Source organism: Thunnus maccoyii, chromosome 17 (genome assembly GCF_910596095.1).
Source record: "Thunnus maccoyii chromosome 17, fThuMac1.1, whole genome shotgun sequence".
NCBI classification, from domain to species: domain Eukaryota; kingdom Metazoa; phylum Chordata; class Actinopteri; order Scombriformes; family Scombridae; genus Thunnus; species Thunnus maccoyii.
In genome coordinates this window covers 21,774,265-21,790,390 of record NC_056549.1, presented here as the reverse complement: position 1 = coordinate 21,790,390, position 16,126 = coordinate 21,774,265, and the positions used below count along the sequence as shown (strand labels likewise).

The following is a 16,126-nucleotide window of genomic DNA, read 5'->3' as shown; positions in this document are numbered from 1 at the left end:
AACCAATGAAAATTTAAAAAAAAGAATAAAGTTTAAAAAAAAAACTAGATCTAGTTTAACAAAAATAAAATAAAAAGTCTGGAAGCGACTTGTCTCCTGTCCAATTTTAGTTGGATTTTTAGCATCTGCGCATCTCCTGGGGTGTATTTTTTTCTTTTTTTTTTGCATCGTTAGAGGCTCTACATTCATGAGTGTTTTGGTTAAGGCCGTCTGGTAAAGGTAAGGGTTTCAGATTTAGCACTGATGTACACAAGTCACAAAGTAAAATACTCCAACTGTTGGTCAGACACATAAAAGCCTCAATGCAAGCAAAATAAGCCCATCGTATATTCCTTCCCGACAAGTACATCTCACTGCCTCACTCAAGTATTTACAGTACACAGACTGCTCTCCCCTACTGAGTGCCATTCTAATTTATAAAATGGGAAGCATTTAAAATTGTACTGCAGCATAATGATAGTGGCCCTATGTCAACATTTGTTTTAATTAGCAGGGGTTAGATTGGCAAATGAGGATGGATGGGTGTGTATTTCAAATGTCTGGGAATCATTAGGCGCTTTCGGACTGGAGGAACTTTTTCATAGTTCTAAGAACCGTTGGAGGAACTACCCCCTTTTTATTGTGTCTGCACTGCAGGAACTGGGAACGATCGTAGTTCTTGAGGGACTTTTTTAGCTCCTACCTCAGGGTAGGTACTCTCCCAGCACAAGAGGAACCTTGAGTGACGTAAGTGTACAGTGATTGGCAGCCACCATTTTTAAAAACCTGTGCTAAAACGTTATCCTTGTAAACAACAGCTCTTAACGTTAGCCTTAAAAAAATGGAACAAAATACAAACAAATGGACCAACTATGAAGTCCAGGTTCTATTGAGTCACAACATCCTCCATCTTGTCATTGTTGTATCTTGCGCCGAAGTGATGCTGCTATACCAACCACGGGCCAGCTTATGTCACTTCAGCGTTCCTATCGGTGGTGCAAATGCAAACAGAAAAAAAGCCCTTGAAGGTATGTAGTTCTCGGGGGAGCTCCCCAGTGGTAGTTCCTCTCAGGGAGTCCTCAGAACTGTTTGGTCTGAAAGCGCCTATTGTTGGTGTAGTATACAATATGGACAGTATGCTCAGCTAGCTATAGCAGTATGCCCTTGGCTCAGGTTGGGCATATTTTACTTTAAGTTTGGTGGAATGTCAAAGCCTGTAATCTCTCCCCTTTGATAAATAAATATCTCTGACTTCTTTGCATGTGAGAAAGGAAGTTGAATAATAAAACCTTCTCCTCATTTAAATCACTGAGAGCAAAAGCATTGCAAAGATGATCTTTTCTAAAGTCACAATCTACCACAAGTCACTGGTCAAGTCAAGTCACATATTAATAAATCTCTGTTAAAAAGTCCTTGAGTGTGTGTGTGCGTGCACATAGGACTGGGTAAAGGACAACAGTTTTAGAGTAAAAAGCAGCACCATTTACTATAGTAACTGAATATTGTTAAAGTGTCATTTGCACCTGTCTTTCCTAGACTACATGAGCAGATTAAAATAACAACAGAAGTGTTTTCATTATGCGCCACTTGGAACAAAAGGTCGGATGCAGTGTGTTATGAGAAATGGTTCCTGTTAGCTAAGAAACACCCCTTAATCAGCAAGACAAATGTACTGTCAAATCAACCCACAATTGTTTTAACTATTTATACTAAATGTATACTGTAGATTGTGATGTTGGTCATATGATAGATACTGTAAGTATAATTAAAAGTGTTAGAATCACAATATTTTAATTACGAGAGGCCTGAATGCCTCCAGAAAGGAATGAAAATAAAACAACACAAGGTGCAATTTATATGACCTACTATATAGAGTAACATGAAATTCGGTAGTAAATTTTCCATTTCTGTCCTTGCAATTCAACTGCAACATTATCACATGAGCTTCATAAACTACATTTCCCTTGGAAATACAAACATGAATATTATAAGGTGCAAAATGCATTGTTTGATACAGTCACCTCTTCCAGGCTGCGCAAAACTGTCTTTTGTTAATAATTCATATTTGTTCTGCAATGGAAATGTATCCAGCAGCAGATAACATACATATCTTAAAAGTGTGTAGTCCTAAGAGGGATGGTAGTATGTGAATGAAAATGAATAAATGTTGAAATGATGGTTTGGGATTTGTAACGATATTTTCCCGATCTCGGTCAGCAACACTGGTCAACAGCTGCAGCATGCCTGGTTAAAAATGGACAGATGATGCAGGTTTACTGTAGGTAGAAAGATAGTATGGAGTACAGTTGTGCACCACTTCAGACATGCTGTCAAACATTTCTTACTATCCTTATATTTTTCAGAGGCTTTCCTAACTTGCTAAGATACATTTCTGTGGGGAAAACCAATCTGTGCTGCCACTGTGCCTTAACACAGGATGCTTTAGCCCAAGACCATTGTTGCTGGTGAGAGACGTTTTAGAAAAGTTGCACTTTGTGTTTCCCTTTGAATGTGGCAAGTATAGCATTACCTTTACTCACAGTGGGGCAATGGCAACAATGGAGACGACTAGAGTTTTAACAGTAATGGCAATGATGAAAAAAAAAACTACTAACTTGAATTAATTTTGCTCAAATTAATCCCAAGTGAAATGTTTATTTTGGGGAATAGCAGCTCATTCTCATGGCGCAGAACCTGTGGCAAAAAGTCCACTGTGGGCGTAAAGCTACACTAGGAAACTTCACACTTTTTGACCTTTAACACCCATAAATTACGCCAGGGAAAAGAGGCAGAAGGTCTAACGCTGGTGTGTCCAGTTTTTGCTGTTTTGGAGACAGTTTGGGCTTCACTCTAAATTTCTAATTTATCACTTACCACTTGTGGGTAAAGAAGCAACCACCCCTGACTCAAGAATTAAAGTTGGTGAATGTAGAGCTTCTCACTCAGGGAAGACTTCCTTATGGCAGTGCCACACTGTCATTTGGGCTCATATGAGGGATGCACTCTCAGCTGAAATCTGGCCTAGTGTAGCTTCAGTAGGGACAACCCAGAGAATGGCAACAGATGACAAAGTGGGACGAATAGTGACAAATGATGACAGCAGGAGGAGGCCTGGATGTGACGCCACGAGCTGGTGTTGGGTGGAGGTGGACAAGAGGAGCAGAGGATAAATCCGTGGACCTCAAAGCCGTGTCTGGGCCTCTGGGATGTAGATCTCGATGCTGTCTGCCCTCTCTGTGGCTGAGTTCTGTCTGAAAGAAGCTGCTCGTTTGGCAGCCATGAGGCGTCTGCGGGCTTCCTGTCGCTGGCGGTCCTGAAGGTCCAGAGAGCGCTCCCGTGTCACGCCACCACGCCCTTTGGCCGGCCTCTTTGGCAGAGGTGGTGGCCACTTCCGCTCCTAAGGATACAGATTAAACAAGGTTAACAATTGCAGGACTTATTATTAAAGCAATATATCCCACAGAACAAGTTGATCCACAGGAGAAAAATACTAACAAAACAGTGTAACTCAAAATGTTTATTAGTGGATATGGGCCAGATAATAAAAAGCCCTTTATCATAACAGAATATACTGTAAATTAACTGGTAAATCTAGACAATCAAAGCAATATATTTTCATTCTGGTAATTAATTTTATGTTGCTTTATTTTATTTTGAGGTTTTATATTACCTAATTATGGAAAAACAAGAGAGACTATTTATTCAGCTCAGTGCATGAGGTATAATATTAACCAGCAGATGAAACACTGCCATAGTGGTTACATTTCATAAGTAAACTGATAAATGATGAATGAGTACAGATTAAATTAAATGTTCAGGGGAGTTTTATTCACTATAGAGTGTATGGATTCATCTAAATTTGTCTGTAAGCCTCTAATATACAGACTCTTACAATCACTAGAACATATGTGTATCATGGTATTAAAGCTTGTGGAGACGCAGGTCACCTGAAGATAGAAATGGCTAAAATCTACAAATCTGAACACACTGATATACAATAACTTTTTAATACAGAATAAGCTTTTCTACTGGTATAAAAGTAAGCCTGCCTTGAAGGAGAAAAGCCAAATACTGAGCATCTGTGTCATTGTTCGGGCTTAGCTTCATGGAGCTTGCAATATGCGTATTAACTGCTGGAGGTAAAAAAAAAAAAAACTCCCTCACGAACTACAACTGTAGCATGAAGATAATTATCCGAGTGCCCTGAAGGATCTTCTCTATCTCTAAAAAACACATTATCATCTAAATGTTCTTTTTATAACTGCAGCTCGTTCATCCACAAGCACCGCTCGTAGAAATGTGCTTTCATTTAAGCTGCTGGATATGGGCGATTTAACTGGATAGTTTAAGATCCTAAATGTTATATATATGTGCTTTATCTTTTGATTAATTGTGTATTGTCATCTGTCAATAATCTAATCATGTTTTCATTTTCATTTTGTACTGTGATATACTTCAAAATCTGTTTTAAGAAATGCTATAAAAAATAAAGAGGTTAAATTGACTGGACTTTCATAAACGTACTGTGTATCTGCCCATTTCTCTGTCCAAACTCTATGAAATCATATTCACAGCCAAGTAGGACAGTTACGACTATGTACTTAAATTCAGTCAATACAATGGTAGTTTAAGTGCTCTATGAGTTCAAATGCTGGTCAACAGTGTATTAGTGACAATTACATGTTTTTCTCATCCATTAGTTGAGCCTGACAACAGGAAATCTCAAAATCATACTGTTTGTATGAATTTTCATTTGTAGAACTGGTTTGACATCAGTAGATGCTGGTGGCATAACTTTGTCTCCCATTTCCACAGATATAAGGCTGCTATGACAATGTGGATCAGACAGACAGAACAACTTATTGACTTATTATAACATCCAATGATTTTAATGGAAAAACAAGCACTTTAGGAGATGCTACTAGCTGCCTGAGCTGAACCGATATTGCCTCTTTATATTGTCCCTGCAGTTTTATGATAAGAATGAACAACCTCCTGCTGGTCACAAGCCTAAAAGAGGAAGGCAAATGCTGTTTCCTCCAAAGCTGAACAAGTTCATCTGGAGACCATTAAGACTAATTATTATGAGTGTGTAGAACCCTAAAAAAAACAGTTTTTACCTTCTTCTCTGGGCTCTCCACCAGCTGCCACTGGTTGCTCTTGATCTGCTGCAGCTCATCAAACTTGGCAGTGACGTCATCGATGGAAAGCTGCAAGAGGTCCCAGAATCCAGCCAGGTCCTGAGATGTGGGTCTGGGCATGGCACTGGGGTCCTGGAGAAGCGGTGGGTGAGTAGGTGAAGAACAAAAATGTAGTGGGGGGTTTTGAATGATGATTTCCCATTTTTGTTATGTGCAGGATTACTAAACATTTAAACACTAACAGTACTAGTAAAGAATTCCAGATTTGTATTACTTGTTCTGAAACTGCAGCAATGTAACAAATATTTGTTTAAATATATGAAAAATAGAAAGAAATATTTGACTAAAATTACCAAGCAAGTCTTTAAAACTACTTTATTGTTAAATATTAAATATTGCTGCTGGTATGCTTAGCCACATCAACATTTTCACCTCACCCTTTCCCCCACTGTGTGGCAGTACAACACCAACACTGCTTCATAACCTCAACTAACATGAGAAAGTTCTCTGGGTCCATCCTTCAACTTCCTTAAATTACCTTTTTTAAATAATAGCAGAGTTAGTTGAATGTGTGCTGGATCAACAGTTTAATACAAAACACATTTTTATGATCATATGCCGTGGGGTAGGGCTGAAACTAACGATTCTTTTCATTATCTATTAATCTGTCAATTATTTTCTCAATTAATGGTTTGGTTGTTTGGTCCAGAAAATGTCAGAAAAGTGTGAAAATTGTTGATCACTGTTTCCCAAAGCCCAGGGTGATATCCCCAATAACCCAAAGATATCCAGTTAACTGTCACAGAGGACAAAAGAAACCAGAAAATATTCACATTTGAGAGGCTGAAATCACAGAATTTGGCAATTTTCTTCTTAAAAATGACTCAAAATGATTAATAGACCATTAAAATAGTTGGAGATTAGTTTAATAGTTGGCAACTAATCAAATAATCGACTAATCGTTGCTGCTCTAAATTGGAGAATGACAGGTGAGTAAAGGAGACAAATCAAACATCACATATACAGAAAACTTGTACATTTTAGGCTATAATTGAATTCTAATTCCATTTTGCCATATTATCACTATTCTGTGAAATTTAAATGACAAGCAATTTCGGTTCTCATTGCTGTTCATGATACTCTACCTATCAAGTTACTGATGTTGTGTGAAGTGCAAAGCGCAACTCACACACTCATGTACTCATTACCACAGACGACAAACACATAATGAGTGTGAGAAGTCAGAAGTCAGAAGTCAGACCAAGAAAAGGTCAGTCAAGTCAAACTTTAAAGCACCTTCAGAGCTATTTTTAGACATCTTGCAGTTCTCCCTCTGTCCAACAGGGAGTCGTTCTCTTCAAACACGTCTGAAAGCTCAGGGCAATCTAAGGCTTGTCACTACCGATGTTCGACTTAATTCATCATCCTATTATCTTTGTGGAGAGAGGGAGCGTGTGCGCCCCAAAACCATCCAAAAAAGAGCAACACTCTGAGTTAAGACATACACACAAAAGCACAAAAAAAAAACCAACATAAAGGCAGTGAGAGAACAGGCAGGCACATTTCAACCACCTCCACAAGGTTTTGCATTTCATTTAAAAAATTTGCTACGCTTTAGAAAGGTGTGATTAAGTACCTGCCTGTCTCTTTCACTGTCTCTCTCTACTGTATCTCCACAAACATCCCCACTTATGACACTACCTTTTCCTGATATATGCTGACTCTGTGAGTACTTAGCATTAGAAAAGGTATAAATTTCCAGTCGACGTGACATGAGGGCTAAACAGTGAGACAGTGTGGCAGTCCATTATTCAAACTCTGAGATCCCATTCAAACTGCTGCCTCTGTGCATTAATGGATAGCCTCAACACAGGTGCTGCTTCCAATTGGAATTCCCCTTTGGTTTACTGTGGGGTCAATAGCGGCAGAGGGACTGTTTCGCTATCGATCTCTGTGGTCTATTTCTGGAAGGCGAACAAGTGCAGCGTCAGGCCGAGCATCTTTTCAAAGCTCAGATAAAGAGAAGGCCATCAACAAGTTTACCCGTGATCCATTGTAATACTTCTAGGTAACACATTAACACCATGTAAGCCTATGCAGTGTTTTTGATCATAACCACCTACGACAGGTTGGTTTGTTACTGATCACTCACCAGATTCTGCTGACAAAGCCAGTAAAACTGCTGAAACTTTTGAGACATTAGGAGCTGAGCACTTCCCACTGCACTCCGGATTTTTCCTAGGACTGCCAAACACAGAGAGAGAGAGAGAGAGAGAGAGAGAGAGATTCTGGTTTTATCACTGACAGCTTGGCAAAGGCCAACATGTTGAACAATGTCTTTCAGTCCTTCACAAAGATCCAATCTGCTCACAAAATATCTTTCATGATTCAGTGTTTTCATAGTCAACATGACAGCTAATACTTTGAATGTTCACTTGGGCTCCAAGTGAAGGTAAAAGACTTATTCTGGCTGCTCTGATTGCCAAGATTTCTATCTACATTTTGATCTAAAAGGTATATATTCCTAAAAAAAGACGTGTTTCACTACCAATTCAGTTAAATTCTAGTAATGTGAATATACAGTTACTGTATACATACTGCAGAAAAAAATCTTATAATGCATCAGTTTTGTGCCACATATCCTTAAAGCATTGGCATCAGACAATAAACGTAGACACTCACTCTCCTCCGACAGGTCATGCTCCTCTGCCTCTCTCTCCATCTCTTTGCACCATCCTTCCAGCCGCTTGGTTTCATTGTGAAGGAGCTGCATAAACCAGCTGCCATCCCTGCGAAGGGGGGACACACGGCCTGTCTCGGTGCTCTCCAGGCTGGGTTCAACCAGCCAGGGTTCAGGCTGCGGGCTTGAGGGCCCGCTGGACGGCCGGTAGTCCTCCCTGTAACTGAACAGGCCCTGTGTGCGCACCGTACGGATGGCCCCATATTGCGTGGGCGTGCTGGGCTCAGAGTGGCGACCAAAACCGCCACCGAACTGCAGGCCCTTGTCTTCCATGGAGGGAAAGCCCTCCAACTCCATGTCTGCTTGCACTGCAGTGGTCACGCTGTTGGAGCGCTTGAACCTTCCATGCCTAAAAATGTGTAAGTGACAATGACAATGTTGATGTACAAACTTGAGAACAATTCTAGGCTTGAAAAAGACTGAAAAAGGAAAACATACATAAGAATAAAGCAAAAACAAATTTAAAAACATGGGTTATGGACACTGTGCTTCCTCTGTTTGTGCCACATACCGTTTTCGATCCTCCACCTGGATACCTATTGAATGGAACTGAGGAAGGCCTTTACTTTCAGTCTCAGAGTCTGTCACAGTTTCCACCTGGTAAGTACAGATAGCAGAACTCACCATTCACAACTGAAATGTACAGAATTATAGAAATTATAGAAGTTTCTCACCTATCACACAGGATTCAAGTTTCCATTTTTGTCTTTCAGCTAGCAACATGATTGGTGGATGTGCTGGTTTTGACGGGGGGGGTCCTTTCCAATTCCAAGCATCTGCTCTTTATTTACAGACTATTTCATAAAAGCATGGGTTAAGCTACAGGCATCTAAACAAAGACTAGAGGAGAGGCTTACAGGCAGAGAATGACTTGCTAGTCCCCGCCCATCCTTAGAAAAAAATAAATAAATCCAATACAGATCTTGCCTGGAGCCTAAAATTGTAAGAAGTCAGACAAGACTGGTCTGTAATAAAGATACAGAATGGTGAATAAGATTCTAACCTTATTGCAGGATTTTGAAACAAAGGAAACAATAGCTTATTTGAGAGTTCTACAAAGTTGGTGATCTTCTTCAGCTTGGTGGAAATCAGGTTTACAGCTGGCACAGTGTCAACTGTAAACAACTGGGCACATTTTCCTGAATTTGACTCAGTTGCCCAAGGGATTCATTTCTGTGGGCAACATTCAGGACTAACATGGTCCACACAGGCAGCCCAAAGTTGGAGCTAACAACTGAGAAAACTTGCCCTCAAGTTAGTCGGACGTTAGCACAAAAAGCTTAACACCTCCTTATCTTATGGCAGAGCTATTTATTTTGGACAGTAATATGATGGGGACTTTGTTATCAGCTGTCTCAGGTAATGGTGAAGAAAAATGTAAGCAGCAAAGCATCCAGATCACCAACTGGATCAAAGGCAGAAATAGAGGTCCTAAATTACTCTTTTCCACTGCTGCCCTAAGCAGGGATTCAAATTGGAACAGGTCTCTTTGAATAAGCCTTGTCCAGGTAATTGTACATTGTGACATGCAGAAAAGGTCAACAAGACTCCAAAACCTTGTCGAGTACTTCAAACAGATTGGTACTGTAAATGTGGGAATTTGTAACACACACCACGAAAAAAATGACAAGATTAACTAATTTGCACATTTGCGGCTGTATCACCAGTTAATTTTTAATTCTGTATGCCTGGAGATGTGGAAATAAGTAGGGAAACGTAGTCCTCTTGTCATGTAATGAACAAAAACAATTGAAACAACTGCCTACATTAAACATTTTCCCTGTAGTGTTCTCCTTCTTTGATGATAAAAAAGTGTATTTGACTGATTAAAAGTGATTTTCCTGTGAAACCTGGAAGATGGTTTTACTGTGACTGGATTTTACTAGACAGCTCTTATACATATTAATCTGATTATTAAAATGGGAAAAGGGGGAATTATCCTTTCAGCCAGCACAGGATAGAAGAAGACAGATGAGATTGGTGTAATTAGTATGAGAATGTGGTAACTAAAAAGAGAGCAGCAGTGAGTGACGTGGTCAGTTATGTTCTTACCTGTATCCCAATAGAGGAACGTGGGGTTTTGAGGTACTCCTCGGCTTTGGACACCAGCACTGCTTTGTCACATGTCTGGACGGAGGTGTGGCTGCCCAAAGACGCAAGCCTCTTGCCTGCTGCTGATTCCATGGCCATGGTAACTGCCTTGGTGCTGTCCAGGCTGTCTGTGGAGCTGTAGATGGGACGGCCGAGGCTATCCGTGGTCCACAGACCACCCCGTGGATGTCTGCCCTCCTGGTAGGCATCTTGGGTGGACTCTGTACTGCTCTGGGCTGTTACAGAGATAAGAGGCTTGGTGGTGGTGCGCGGGGGCACAGGAGGTGGAGTCTTCTTGTAACTGGGAGGATATGATACCGCTGGATAGCACAAGCAGGATGAGAGGACGAGGACAAGGCAAGACAAGGGTAGAGGATAAATCAAAAACGTGAGAATGAAAAATGTGGCCAAAAGCTGACGAGGGCCAAGTGCTGCAGTCGACCAGTATCACACAGCGTGTGATAGAAGAGTGTCATAGCATGATGGGAGATTAGGCACTGGGGCACTTAAGCACTTAAAGCAAAGGAAATGTCAGTAAGGTGAAAAGCAAAAGCAGCTTTGTAACATAACTCTGGTTATTGGGGAAGTGCAGTGAAGGATTATGGGAAAGATTTGCACATTCAAGTGCAAATGCGAATCTGACGGTGATCCATCCAGATGTACCTCACAGCAGTTTTAAAATGTACCAACTTCACTGGATAAAATGTTGTCAACATGTTGTTCAGCATACAAATTTAAAATAATTTTCATTAATTTTTACATAATTGAAAAGATAATGGCATTCTAGTGAATTAAATTAGTCATATAAAGTAAATAAGTCCTATAAAGATATATATAACTCGCTACATCTTGTCTGTTTTTTTAAGTATCAAATTATCAATGCCTCCTAAATTGTGGGAGTAACCATAAGCAAAGCTCATATTTCAAAACTGGATACTAATGTTCCTTTAAGCCAATGAGTGCAGACACCGTGGATCCATTTGCAGACATTACTTTGACAAATGTGAGACTTATTTTTGAAAAAACCTGACTGAATGAATTATACTGTTTTTTTAAGATGCTATTAATGTCTCATAAAGCCAGTGCTACTTGTCAGTTTAAACCAGTTACGGGACTCAAGTCTGTCTGAATTTATGAGTAATTAAAATATCTCTGTTCTAAGATATTGCAGTACAGAAAGTAAGTTTGCTCCATTCATTTATTCTTTTGCCCAAATCTGGCAAACAAAAACAGTTTATGTTCTTTCCTATTTTAAGCATAATAGCAAATGTCCAACATAAGAGTGAATATCCAGGAGTTTATTCCGAATGATAAGCTTAGGTTTTCTGGATTGAATAAAAGATTTAACCTCCAGTACAAAGTGAATCAGCATGAATCACAGAGAGGAATGAATCATAGCTCAAACTTTCTTTACAAATGTGAGCTATGTTAAGACAGCACCATAATGGCCGTTCTGAGCATTCAGTCATTCACCCCTGCAGTGCTTATGACAGTTGCTCCAGTCATCCGCTTGATGCCTCCCATTCTGTCACCCATTCATCCATTAATTTATATGAATCAATGGAGTCAGACTACTGAATGCATTACTTAATACAGCAAGATTGTTGTGATTTGCCCACAAACACACATATTAATATTAATGTGAACAGGTGCAGGAACAGCACCAATCACAGCACGCACGCACACACACACACACAGTCATATTTCTGTCACTTCGGAGGAACACATTAGATTGACTTACATTCATTTCCTGGAGACTTATCCTAACCTCCACCATAACCACCACATGCCTAACCCTAACCTTAACATGACCCTAAACCAACCTTAACTTTAAACCAAGTCTTCACCCTAAAATGTTCCCATAAGGGAGGCTCAACATGACTGTGTAAACAGATTTACGTCCCCACAACATGAGGAATACCTGGACCACACACACATACACACACACAAACACAAACCACTTTGGATTACAGGTAATTAAGTGCAATGAGAAACAAGAAACCACAGGGAACTCTGTTAAGCTAAATCTGGTCATAGACTTGACTTCCTTCCAACTTGAAGGGGCTGCAGTTCTGCAAGACACAGTGGGTGGATACCAAAATAAAAAGAGCACAGTGACTCAGGCAGTACGCAACACATTCTATTTTTACATATTTTACCCATCTGACTTACATTCAAAACTGAAAATGTTAACAGATTCCTTGGTGCCAGCTAAATGTTGAGCATGTCCCTAAAGACAGAATCTCTGTTTCTCTGTTGTCTTGCATTAGTTTGCCAATAAAAGTGTTACAGTACATGAAAATTATTCTTCTTGGAAATTATTAACATATTTTCATGTCACACATAAACTTTGTTACACGTCTTTTTTAGAAACATGCTCTTTTATCGGTTTTTACTAATAATCTAACAAATAACAAATGAATTTTTTCTGACGATCGTAAAACTGATGACTTGTTTTAAATTAAAATGATATTAGACAAGAGGTTAAACTCTAAATGCCACATAATCCTTTTCATATTTGTGTAACATCAACCTCCTTTTTTTCCTTCTGTAAATTGACATTCTAATTAAAGACGTCATCCTTTCTGGTACCACATTCACATTTATATTTATAATACAGTATTAATACCTAGTAATACCTATATTTTGTAAGTATGGTAGAGTTGCTTCCCCTGGCTGTCAAAAAGTAAAGAAGAAAGTAATGAATTGTGATTCTGGTAAACTTTAGAGAAATTAAATCTTTTAGATAATACCTAAACTAATTACAAAATCTATCATCCTCTTTACTTTGGTATCAATATAGGCCAACTAGATTGTCTACATTTTGGAAAGCAGGAATAAATGACCAGGAAACTGAATAAATCTGATTTGTGTTATTGGGTCTTCTAATCAAGATGCAATCATTTGAAAATTACAAGCTTGGCCTGATGGTGGCGCTACAGAAAGGGTCCTGAACACTCTTGGGAGCAGAAATTGCACTTCATATATGTTGGTAACTAATAAGTGTCACATAACCCCCTTTCATTGATACAGTATGCTTGATGGTTGCCTGAATGAGCTGACATTTGGAAACATTTGTTGTCTTGAACGCCTACATTTATGTTCTGGGAATAATTAGACAATTATTTGCTTAGGTTAATGTTGTTTAATGAAGACATTTAATTTGCTGGCTTCTCCTGAGCTGTCATGTCACCACATAATAGGCTTCTCAGAGAACTGCCCTACTCAGTATGAAAAGAAGAAAAGAAAAATCACTATAAATTGCAATAACATTGACTGGACAGCAGATGTCCTCCTATAGACTTTATATCATGCACTTAAACATCTATCTACAGTAGGAAATACTCAATTTAGTTGAAGGATTAAGCTTTGAAAATTGCTCAAACTTTTTCTCTTTCTTGTACAGTTATTTAAGAGTGTTTTTTTATTTATGTTAAGGACATTGCCAATTTCATTTCCTTATTATTTCATTATTTCACTAAACTACAAGTATGACAGCTGCAGTTAGTTACTTTGCGGATCCTTTTACATACAAAACATATGATTAAATAAGTAAATATTTTGCAGTGTTATAGATTAAATTATCTAACAGTACATACTGATACTAATGTCAAACTGAAGTGGGCAGCTGCCAAGTACTATGTGACAAAGATATGACAAAGATGTGACTGTGTTGACTAAGAAAACCTCTGCAAACGTCTTATTTTCTCCTACACAAGTGTCCTATATAAGGCATGGACAGAGGAGTGTTTTGAGCTTCCAATTTGAATTTGGAAAACAGAGAACAAGGTGGAGAATAGCTTTTTAAAAGTCAGACATCTTAGCACTTGGTGAGGTAACAGGTGAGTCAGTGACACCTACCATCGGTCCAATCAAAACCTGCTTTCAGATATTATGGTTATTTTCTGTTAAAGGGCAGTAAAAATCTTGTTAGTCCGCGCAAAAAAAATCTCTCCCAAATAACCAAAACACTATTCAAACAACACCATAAGGCCTAGTGTTTACATGTCTGTCTCCATGCAAGTCATCGAGCCATATTTCAGAACAATAACTGCCCTGAAGGTGGTGTGACTCATTAACAACAAGGAAAGAACAACCTAAAGCCTTAAAATGGTAAATAGCATCACTTCCTCAGGATCAAAGTTCAATTTCCTCTTTCAAGACTTAACATTTTGCATATAAACAAATCACACAGACATAGAATTCAGATGTAAAAGAGGGAGAAAATCCAATATCTGCACTGACTGTTAAGCCTCAATAATAATCAAGATTCAAGACCTGTCGCCTTTTGTGTGGGAGGTCTTACTTTTCCTCAACTTGAAAAGTTCCTGCTCTCTCCACCTACATGTAAGATCAACCCACAGTTTAACTGAAATGCTACATAATTTTCAACATATACTAGGAGCCCTCAAACACATTAACTGAGTAGATATCGAATAGGCATATTGAGGAAAAGTGTTTATATAGACTAATCATTTTCAGAGCTACAGCAGCTTTTTTTAAAAATACTACAGCTTCAGCTAAAAGTTTGGTTAATGTGATCCAGGAAAGCATCCTGTCCTTTGTATAGTCAGTTATGCCTGGCTATGTTTGAATGTGATTGTTTGGCTAAGCACTGCTGCACTGTTAAGTAAACAGACCCACACGCTGGAGGTGCAGCCAAGACTAAATGGACCTGAATGTCATGCTATTAAAATGTGCCTGCTTCTCTGCTTAGATGTATTTGTGGTAAGACCAGTAAACAGTGAGGATCCTGGTAGTTCTGCACAACAGGAGTTTTTAACACATCATGAGTCCCCTGCAGCTCAGAAGCAGGGACATGTTCCAGCATCAAAACACAAAATAACAAATCTACATTTTATACTCATGTAATCCCTCTCTTCACCAACTATGCAGTCTGGTTGCTTCCTGTTGCCATCTAAACTTTCTTAAGCAACTTCCATGATGAATCAAAGTGGGCATGACACAAGGCCGATAAGAACGGCTGGGGAGCAGTGCAATATGGCTGAAACAGTTAGTTGATAAATCGATTGGTCATTCAACAAAATAAATTGACAACTAGCCTACTTTGATAATCATTTAAGTTATGTATCAAGCTCAAATGTCTACCATTCTTTCAATCCAGATTTTTAAATTTGAGGATTTACTGGTTTCCATTGTTTTATATCATTGTACACTGAATATGTTTGAGTTTTGCACTGTTGGTTGGACAAAACAAGGAATTTGAAGATGTCACCTTTGGAAACTTGTGATGGGCTACTTTTAGCTATTTTCAGACATTTTGTACCAAATTGATTCAATTAATCGAAAAATAAATACTTAACAGCAGCTCTACAGCATTTAAGTGTACTTTTGTGAACATTTCTAAAAAAAAAAAAAAAAAAAAAAAAAGGTATTAAAACCTGAAATTAAATGTTAAATACTTCGGAAGGGCAGTGATTATCAAGCTTTGTATTTAAGTGGATTATAGACTGAATTCCACACCCAGGTTGATTAAATGAATAGTTCAGCGAAAACTTAGTTATATTTAGTTCATCACTGCAGTTGCTGGACTTAAACGGTGGAAATAACAAATCGTCCCTATAAACGTCTCAAACCACTCCGGCAGCAGAATTTACCTCTTCTCTCTCACCTTTCATATACTCCTTATGTTTCAAATACATACATTTTCACCAACATATGTCAAAATAAGCTAAATACACTGCTTCCGTTTGTGAGTGGTCTGCTGGTCTCTTCAACGCTACTTCTGCCGCTCTAGTAGTCCGCGCGACCAACGTCAAGCTAGCATGCAGTTGCTTTGCATACACCAAAACGACGCATATCATGGCACTGTAGCCGCAAACAGACTCTGTAACAATCTTTTAATTTTGTAGAAATTACATGTTTGGAACGTACCAAGCTTAGGTATGAGCAGAAAAATGCTGTTGGTGTGGTTAGACAAGTTTTTTGGATACATTGACATATTTCACTATTGAACCGTTGAAACCAGAAACAAGGCTTTTATTTCCCTAGGATGGCGTGAAGTGATGACCCGCTCTACTATGCCTCTGATTGGCTTACCCTGATATTCTCACCCAAATCCTAACCAATATCACTCCTTATGCCTACACCTAACCAACCCAAACAACGAGTACTAGCCAATCAGAGGCAGAGTAGGGTGGGTCATCACTTCGCC

General features: G+C 39.0%; 1 protein-coding gene across 2 annotated transcripts; it reads right to left on the bottom strand.

Annotated features, from left to right (window-relative positions):
- Window positions 1–1,634: 1,634 nt before the first annotated feature.
- On the bottom strand, window positions 1,635–15,906 carry LOC121882039 (disks large-associated protein 2). Of its 2 annotated transcripts, none has more exons than XM_042389976.1 (7): window positions 15,847–15,906; window positions 9,913–10,271; window positions 8,372–8,457; window positions 7,803–8,209; window positions 7,273–7,364; window positions 5,100–5,252; window positions 1,635–3,376 (listed from the first exon to the last, which is right to left on the bottom strand). In XM_042389976.1, the coding sequence occupies exons 2-7, from the start codon at window positions 10,048–10,050 to the stop codon at window positions 3,161–3,163; spliced, it is 1,092 nt and encodes a 363-aa protein (XP_042245910.1). In that variant the 5' UTR covers window positions 10,051–10,271; window positions 15,847–15,906; the 3' UTR covers window positions 1,635–3,160. The 2 variants fall into 2 exon arrangements, with proteins under 2 accessions (XP_042245910.1, XP_042245909.1); XM_042389975.1 differs by lacking the exon at window positions 15,847–15,906 and adding an exon at window positions 15,584–15,648.
- Window positions 15,907–16,126: the final 220 nt, after the last annotated feature.

Excerpts from the sequence above, each read along its gene's own strand:
- LOC121882039 (XM_042389975.1), bottom strand. The coding sequence starts at position 15,614 with ATGTATTTGAAACATAAGGAGTATATGAAAG. Across the intron at positions 8,210-8,371 it reads CAGGTGGAGGATCGAAAACG|GCATGGAAGGTTCAAGCGCT; the intron begins GTATGTGGCACA and ends ACACATTTTTAG. Across the intron at positions 5,253-7,272 it reads GGCTTTGTCAGCAGAATCTG|GACCCCAGTGCCATGCCCAG; the intron begins GTGAGTGATCAG and ends CCGCTTCTCCAG.